The sequence below is a fragment of the Camponotus vicinus genome, unplaced genomic scaffold, assembly GCF_025532165.1.
Source record: "Camponotus vicinus isolate PSW18456_S1 unplaced genomic scaffold, iyCamVici1.0 SCAF_4, whole genome shotgun sequence".
NCBI lineage: Eukaryota > Metazoa > Arthropoda > Insecta > Hymenoptera > Formicidae > Camponotus > Camponotus vicinus.
The window spans coordinates 16,443,687-16,452,914 of NW_028141976.1; the positions used below are offsets into that span (position 1 = coordinate 16,443,687).

General features: G+C 32.2%; 1 protein-coding gene and 1 pseudogene across 1 annotated transcript; one reads left to right on the plus strand and one right to left on the minus strand.

Moving 5' to 3' along the window:
* Positions 1–1,247: 1,247 nt before the first annotated feature.
* On the plus strand, positions 1,248–5,510 carry LOC145969989 (heat shock 70 kDa protein cognate 4). The gene is made up of 4 exons (XM_083096325.1): positions 1,248–1,511; positions 2,288–2,541; positions 3,417–4,661; positions 4,761–5,510. The coding sequence occupies exons 2-4, from the start codon at positions 2,337–2,339 to the stop codon at positions 5,249–5,251; spliced, it is 1,941 nt and encodes a 646-aa protein (XP_082952451.1). The 5' UTR covers positions 1,248–1,511; positions 2,288–2,336; the 3' UTR covers positions 5,252–5,510.
* Positions 5,511–5,581: 71 nt separating this feature from the next.
* Positions 5,582–7,570, minus strand: LOC145970658 (uncharacterized; annotated as a pseudogene).
* Between the last annotated feature and the right edge of the window lie 1,658 nt (positions 7,571–9,228).

A 9,228-nucleotide genomic window follows, 5' to 3' on the forward strand; every position in this document is an offset into this window, starting at 1 on the left:
CGAGCTAAATAAATAAATAAATAAATAAATAAATAATAAATAAATGATGTTGAGAAGAAAAAGAACACACATAAATAAATAAATAAATAATAGCGTGGAAAGAGAGAACATACTAATATTTTTATATAATAAATTATTATTAATTAAATTATTTATATTTTTATTTATATTATTTATATTATCAGAGAGACATATATGTTACCCTCTGAGAACATTCGTGGACATTGGCTTTGTAGTTCATGTTCACGTTTTTATGTCCACAGAGGGAGTATCGCTTCCAGGAATCACCTAAAAGCGGGCCATGACATCTCTCAGTCTTCTCTCTGATAGAATACGATAAACATGTTAAGTCGGGTTTATAACGTTCAGATGGCGCCGGTAACTTCCTGTTATAATTTATGTGTCGTAAGAGCTATTTTTAGTCGCGCGTTTTCAATAAATGTTTGCTCTTAAATTAGAATCGTTCGGAATATTTTACGAGGATCTTTATAAATAATCGTTATATAATTCCGCAATTCCGGTCGAATATATTCGATTAAATGAAACTTATTGTTAACCCATCTTCTCTCTTGCAATTGGTACTTGAGGAAAAATGTTGGGTATATTTTATTTCATTTAAAACTTATTTTTCGTTACGAAAATTTTTAATTGCGCTAAAATGATATTATTTATTATAGCAATTTAAGAATATCCTCGAGTTGTCGATAAGGAAACTTTGTTAACGTGCTCGTACTAATCTTCGAAGTTACATAATGACAATAATAGGAGTATTTATATTTCCTTTTATCTACAGGTATTTTTACTTTAACATTTTTTCGTTATTATCGTTAAGCGAATCTCTCTCTCTCGAAGCATTGCCAGAATCGTAAAGATAAAGTGTATATAAATTAAGTTTACTTTGATAAGTCGCGCGTTTTCTCGAATGTCGAAGATTCTTCTCGCTTCCGCGCAAACGCGATTAATTTTATTCGAACGGGCTGTCGCGCAATTTCTCGCCATTTCTAGAAAGTACTCGAGTGATTTTATCATGCAATCTTATCGATTTTTAACGAGCTAGAAAGCATTCGTAGTTAAACAAACATTCTTTATACTCTCGATCAATACGCATGATATTTCATCGAAACGAAACGACCGTAATTTGCGCAGTTAATTATAGCCGAGGATATTCTATAGCGTGCGATTCGGGCCAGTTTTCCTACATTCGTATCTTTGTCCTTCTCTTTCTAGCCCGCTCGTTGTGCATCGCGCGCTCTCCTTGTCTCTCCTACGTTCGCGACGCATGCGCCAATGGAAGCATCTTGAGGACTCGAGAAATCGCGCCGCGATTGGTCATCCTCGGAAGCTTCTCGAAGCGGGCGATTCGGTATATTAAAAGCGCGGCGGAAGCCGCGTCATCAGTTTCCATAACGAGCGCGACGAGTGCAAGTGTACTCTCGAGTCTACATTTGAGTGTCGACTGTAACGGATTAAATCGTCTACGTGATAGAAAAGTGTGGTGAATATTCGACAAGGTGACTATTCAAGATGTTTAGTTTTATAGATTACAAATTATTTTTTCTTATAAAGTAATCGTATCGTAGTGTAGGTTAATTCTTTTTTGAAAACTACGTCGTATTTTCTGCGACTGTTTTTATTCTCGAGAACGTCAAATCTATATTTTTGGATAGTTTTCTTTGACGTCATCAAAGTTTGCTTATTTTAGTAGATTTAATGTATAAATCTTACTTTTTCACTATCATATAAGTTTCGATTAAAATTTAAAGTTGTAATTCAAATGTGCAAAAATTATGAAAGTGCAATTTTATATAAGAATTTGTTCGAATGAATAACTAAAGGACATTATTGTTGTTATATTTAAATAATAATTTTTATATTATAATGTCGAGATATCTTAACTTCGAGACAAACGATGCAACGACGCAATAATTGATCGTAGTGGAAAAACAAAGTTACCGGCATTTTTGAATGACTTCTTACAATAATATCATATATTTAAAGATATACCGTAATATATTTTTATAATTATAAAAATAATTTTACAATTAATATTGAAATTGTTCAGTTAATCGTTAATCAATTCTTCGAGAACGTAACATGTTTATGCGACATAGTTATTGCGTCGCATTATTTCAAGCGCGAAGTACGTGACAATTCAATCGCTCCAACTTCAGTCGCTCAGGATTAAATTAATTAAATTTATTAAACTATTTTTTTATTAAACTATTTAAATTAAACTATTTTTTTATCGCGATACACATATAGCTCACGTATTATTTTACGATTTCAGTATCTGATTACGTTGAGACATCAGATTCTCGTAAGAGAGGAGGATAACAATGTCGAAAGCACCGGCAGTTGGAATTGACTTGGGCACCACGTATTCCTGCGTGGGTGTCTTTCAACACGGAAAAGTCGAAATCATCGCCAATGATCAGGGTAACCGAACTACACCGAGCTACGTAGCCTTCACCGACACCGAGAGATTGATCGGCGATGCAGCGAAAAACCAGGTTGCCATGAACCCCAGCAACACCATTTTTGGTAAGTAGGAAATTTTCATGCAAGGCATGTTGCAATTGTATATTTGTACATGTTGCAATTGTATCAACATACAGTTTAGTAAGATTTTCCATGTTTTATAATATTTTAATAGAGTTTTAAAATTATATTAAATATTATTATGTATATCTATGACTTTAACATTTTAGAATTTATAATATTTTAATATCGAGATAGTTATTTGACTTTTTTGGGATTCTTTGGAATTGAAACTGTATACATACAGTACATATCGACATATTGTGTATCTTACTACATTAACGACCTTGCACAATCTTCTATATAGCATCTATTCGTGCACGCAATTCCCTCTTTTCTCCGCCCCTTCATTTTCATCCTTTACATTGTAGCCGGGCGTTCTAGCGTTTATACACGTCATAGTTTTATATAATCCTAATTTATGCCAACGACAAACGTTATTCACCAACTCATGGAAATTGTTGGATTGAAATCAAAATTATTTGCACGATATATTTTTCGCTAAATCGAACATTATTAACTTTTTACGTAATAAATAAATTGCGTAATGTCGAACATTGTTAATTTTTTACGAATGCGCATATTATGTTTAACGCATTATATTGTGATAAATATTTTTTACTTTTATAATTTACTTTTATAATTAATAAAACTTGGTAAGTAAATTACAATTTTTTTCTTTAAACAAAAGATATTTATAATATTATATATATCAAATATTGTATATTTTTTATTATTTTAACGCTCTGCAACTATTCCTTCAGGATCCAATACAATCCACATCCTTATTTCCAGTTAATTGCACGGCATGTTTTAAGAAATGATTTTTGAAGAAACAAGACAACTTATAATTTTTTATAATTTTTATCTTTCTAAAGACGCAAAGCGTTTGATCGGTCGCCGATTCGATGATGTGACTGTACAAAGCGACATGAAGCATTGGCCGTTCACGGTAGTCAGTGATGGAGGCAAACCAAAGATCAAGGTGTCTTACAAAGGCGAGGTGAAGACCTTCTTCCCTGAGGAAGTGTCCTCCATGGTTTTAACAAAGATGAAGGAAACAGCGGAAGCGTATTTGGGCAAAACCGTGACGAACGCCGTTATTACTGTACCAGCTTATTTCAATGATTCTCAGAGGCAGGCGACGAAAGATGCTGGTGCTATTGCTGGTCTGAATGTTCTTAGGATAATAAATGAACCGACAGCAGCTGCGATAGCGTATGGTCTCGATAAGAAAGCCGCAGGTGAAAAGAACGTCCTGATCTTTGACTTGGGTGGTGGTACCTTCGACGTGTCAATTCTGACAATCGAGGACGGTATCTTCGAGGTGAAATCTACAGCTGGCGACACGCATCTCGGCGGTGAGGACTTCGACAATCGAATGGTAAACCACTTCGTGCAAGAATTCAAGAGAAAGTACAAGAAGGACTTGAGCTCTAACAAGAGAGCTGTGAGACGTCTGAGAACAGCCTGTGAAAGAGCGAAGAGGACATTAAGTTCGTCGACGCAAGCAAGCATTGAGATTGACTCGTTGTTTGAAGGTATCGATTTCTACACATCAATCACCAGAGCCAGATTCGAAGAACTCTGCGCCGATATGTTCAGAAGCACTCTTGAACCTGTCGAGAAAGCGCTTAGAGATGCGAAGATGGACAAGGCTCAAGTTCACAGCATAGTTCTAGTCGGTGGTTCCACCAGGATACCAAAGATTCAGAAATTACTTCAAGATTTCTTCAACGGTAAAGAGCTGAATAAATCCATTAATCCGGATGAAGCCGTTGCTTATGGCGCAGCAGTTCAGGCGGCTATTTTACATGGTGACAAGTCTGAGGAAGTTCAAGATCTACTTCTACTAGACGTGACTCCTTTGTCATTGGGCATTGAAACCGCTGGCGGTGTCATGACAACTTTGATCAAGAGGAATACAACGATACCAACGAAGCAAACCCAGACATTCACTACATATTCCGACAATCAACCAGGAGTACTTGTCCAAGTCTACGAAGGAGAGAGAGCAATGACCAAGGATAACAATATTCTTGGCAAATTCGAATTAACTGGAATACCACCGGCACCTAGGGGTGTACCGCAAATTGAAGTTACTTTTGATATCGATGCGAATGGTAAGTTTAATATTTCAAACATTAATTTTTTTTATAATCAAAGATTATTTAATTTGATTATTTAATGTTTTTCTTATATTTCTATATTTTATTTTGTAGGCATATTGAATGTCTCTGCGATTGAGAAATCTACAGGCAAAGAAAATAAGATCACGATCACCAATGACAAAGGACGTTTATCTAAGGAAGAGATAGAAAGAATGGTAAATGAAGGCGAGAAATACCGGTCAGAAGATGAACAGCAACGAGAAAGAATTACTGCTAAAAACGCTCTCGAGTCATATTGCTTTAACATGAAGACCACGATGGAAGATGAGAAGATTAAAGATAAGATCGATGCGTCTGATAAGGAGAAAATTATCTCTAAATGCAACGAAATTATCTCGTGGTTGGACGCCAATCAATTAGCGGAGAAGGAAGAGTTTACTGACAAGCAGAAAGAACTGGAGTCTATTTGCAATCCTATCGTAACGAAACTTTATCAAAGCGGTGGAGCACCCGGTGGTTTTCCTGGTGCTGGAGGAGCAGGTCCCAACCCAGGCGCTGGTGGTGCTGGTGGTGCTGGTCCAACTATTGAAGAAGTCGATTAAATTGATCATCATTTTATTTTTTCTTCTCATACAGCTTGGATAACATTACATTTCATCTCACTTTACAATGCGTATTATTATTTATAATAGAGTTATTTTAATTCACATTTCTTGTAAAATAAGATTTTTTATTTTTTAAAGATTATATAAAAAATTAATTTTGATTATAAAAAATATATAAATAATTAATATAATGATAAATTTATTATAATATTTATTAGAATTTAAATAAATGTTATATTTATTTAGTTTATATAAATATGTGTATATATAAACATTATATTTTCTTCTCTCCTACATTTTAGTGCTATTTATTAAAGTATCAATATTTTAGTATTTTCTATTGAATTATACGTCCAGATGTTCAGGTCGATAAAATTGAACGAGAATTATTAAGTAAGTAGTAATCACACCAACAAACTAAAAAATAAATTATTATTTATTTTGATGTATAGTACTATTAATTATACAATATTATACAATATTATAAACAACAAAAGGACGAATTAATTTGTTTAATAGATAATAATCATGTACTCACATTACTAAGTAGAGCATTATTCATTTCGAAAAAGTTGCAAGCCGTAATTGCTACTCGATGTTGTTGTAATTGAATCGAAAAATCATTAATCTCGTTTCTGATACAGTCTCGATCCAAGTTTTTACGCAGGAGATTTTCCAAGGCAATGTAGTTTAGATTATAATTGCTACTCCTATTAGAATTTTGCTCACCATCTTGGTTTTCCGGTGCTATTTCTAGACTTGATTGATTTCTTGTGTCATTTAGCTTATCAGAATTCATAACGTTGTAATTTAATATAATCGTATACATAATTATTCCGATTTTATCAGATTCTTGACGCGCGAGCGTACAGATCCAACACATTAGGCCAAATTGTGCAGCATATAAAATCCAAATAATATTATTTATCAGCATAAATGCATAATTTTTTTCTACAACGCCCATGTAAATTCTAAATAACGTAGCCACGACCATGGTGAAACAATTTGTTGAGCAAAGAAGAAGATGAAAACCATAAATATCGTTGATTATGATGACTAGATCACAAATTCCTGCATAACAGAAAATTTTCTATTATTATTTCTCTGATATCTATTTTTACAAATTGCACATCTATTTTTACAATTACACATATTAAATTATGTCTTGAATTTTACATGAATAATAATATACAAAGTGTTTTATATAAAGTGTTACAAGATGTTTTTTTTTGAAATTTCACATCATAAAATAACCAGTTTCAGATAAAATTTATAAAGTTTTGAGAGAAAAAAAATTAATAATTTTGAAAAAAGTTGATAATTTTGAATTTTAACTCAGATCACTTTTCAAGATTATACGAAAGTAAACCTAGTTTTTTAAATGGAAAATTAATTCAATTTTTTATTCAAAATTATCAATTTTTTTCTCTTTCGGAATCTTAAATTTTGTCTAAAATCTTTTTTTATTAAGGTATTTTGAAGAAAATATACAATAACATTTTAAGTTAAACACCCTGTATATACTACTATCAAAAAAGAATAATACTCTCTATAAAAAATACTAAAGTAATATTTATTTTCAAAGAGATTGTAAAAATATTTTTAATAAAACATTCTCTTACCAGTATGCAATTCTCTGATGCGTCTAATTTTAAGCGTAATCCATGACGCGCTTAATTGCTTATCTAACTGCAGGATTAATTCATTTATCGTTTGAAATCTGTGATACAGCACATAGATAATGACATCAAAAATAAAGCTGTTAATCAATGACTGAGCTATCGTATAATAGAGTAGCAAATCGGATGCGAAAATATCTTCAGGACGTGTGAAATAATAATATACAGCATGTATAATTAAAGATAAAGGTCCGCAAGCGAATGTCACGAGAATAGTCAGCACTTCGATACTTTTTATGGGCCGATCATTTATTAACGTTTCTCTTCTGATCTTCTGATCAAGGTTTCTCATTTTTCTCATTAATTCAGGCCATTTATCGTATTGTCTAATGCCGTGATAAACATAATAATATGACGACACATAACACATCACTTTGTTCATGTAATACATAATCTTGAATATATCACTTTTGAAAACGTTACCAAAAGTGTAGAAAAAATCTCTCGCACCGTAAACCACGATAACGGAACATATTCCGAAGTGAATGATACGTAGAATTATCGTAATAGCTTTAGGACACTTTTGCGGACGTGCAACGCCAACACCCAAGAACCAAGACACAAATACTATTGGACGTAAAATGTGCTCTATTGAGGGCGAATTATCTTCCACTTGCACAGAGATTTCCTCTTCCATCTTTTGCTTCCAATCTCCTTGTTACCTCCTTATTAACTGATACCTTTACGACGTAAATAATTACATTAAAGTTATATTTTTATTATAAAATTTTTGAAGAAAAAATATATTAAAGTATATGTTAAGCTTTTCTGGAAGTAATGTAAGACAATCTGACAAGTACATAATATGTTTTCCCTGGTATATCAGGTAAAGCAAAGAACACTTGTAATATTAACGAAGCTTAGATTGTTGTCAGCACGTTTTAGTTGTCCTACGCATAATGCGGTTTTAGTAAATTAAATCGATCCTTAAGCAAAGAGAGGAACAATATATCATTATATTAATAATGCAAAATTTTTGAATAATGAAAGCCTTGCGTTATCTTTTTGAGATTGCTTTTTTCGTAAGTGATATTTTATATTACATTATGTTATATTAACACATGCAATATTAAGAAAAACAATTTAGAATAAACTAACAGTGTTGATAAAAATATCAAAATAGCAATTAATGTGTATTATACAATTTATGTATGACACAAAAAAATAATATACGTGATAAAAAAGTACATAATTTTAATTCTTGCATCAAAATATATCTAAAATATATCTAAAATATGATTTTGTTTTAAGTATGCAGTTTCTCTAAGACTTACATATTGCTTTTATTGAGAAATCTAAAAACTGTATCTCAAGAGATGGGTATGGTTCAATATATGCTTAAAGCTCTTGCCGCCAATATAATATTTACCGCCAAATTTATTCTAAGAATAAAAACCACGTGGTAGTAGGAATGCCGATTAAAGATCGATTTTTTAAAGATCGATTTTTGTATCATCAATTGATTGACTTTTAGATCAATTTTCGGGCACTAATCGATCGATTTAATAATCGTGATACAATCATAAAAATCGTGAATCAATTTTCACGGTTGCCCTGGCGAAAATAAATATCGGAGCGTAAGTCGAATGTAAAGAAAGAGTAACAGAAGTGTAAACGAAGCTTCTAAGAGGCGTAAATTGAAACAACGAAACGTAAACGAAATATTAACACTTCGTTAGCTTCTGTTACTCTTTCTTTACATTCGACTTACGCTCCGATATTTATTCGCCAGGGTGCATTTTTAATTTTTTTCTAACCTCTTTATAATTTGCTTTTAACAAAATAAAATAATATATTACGCAAAATCTTTTCAAAACGCACTTAAACCGGTTTAATTTTCCGTATTTTTAAAACTAATTTTTCGAAATCTTAACAGTCGTCGAGTCATCCTCTGATTTTTCCTATTTTCTATATTTGTTTTATCAATCTTTCATAATTCATTTGTGACAATATGCACCTTAAAATTTTTTTTTCTACACATGATTTTGAATCGATCTTATCCAACTGATTTTTCCGTGAATCGATTCTTGATCTGAATCAATTAAAAAAATCGATTTATTAGAAAAAATCGACATCTTTACGCGATAGGAATAAGATTTACCATGTAATGTACACAAAGAAAAACCATATACGTATGAAAAAAATAAGTTTAAAGAGTTATATATATAATTATATATATAAATTATATATGAAACAGATTTTATATATGTCCACATATATATGTGTGCGCGCGCGCGCGTGTGTCTGTGTATGTGTGTGTACGCGCGTGCGTGTATGTGCGTGCATTCGTGCATA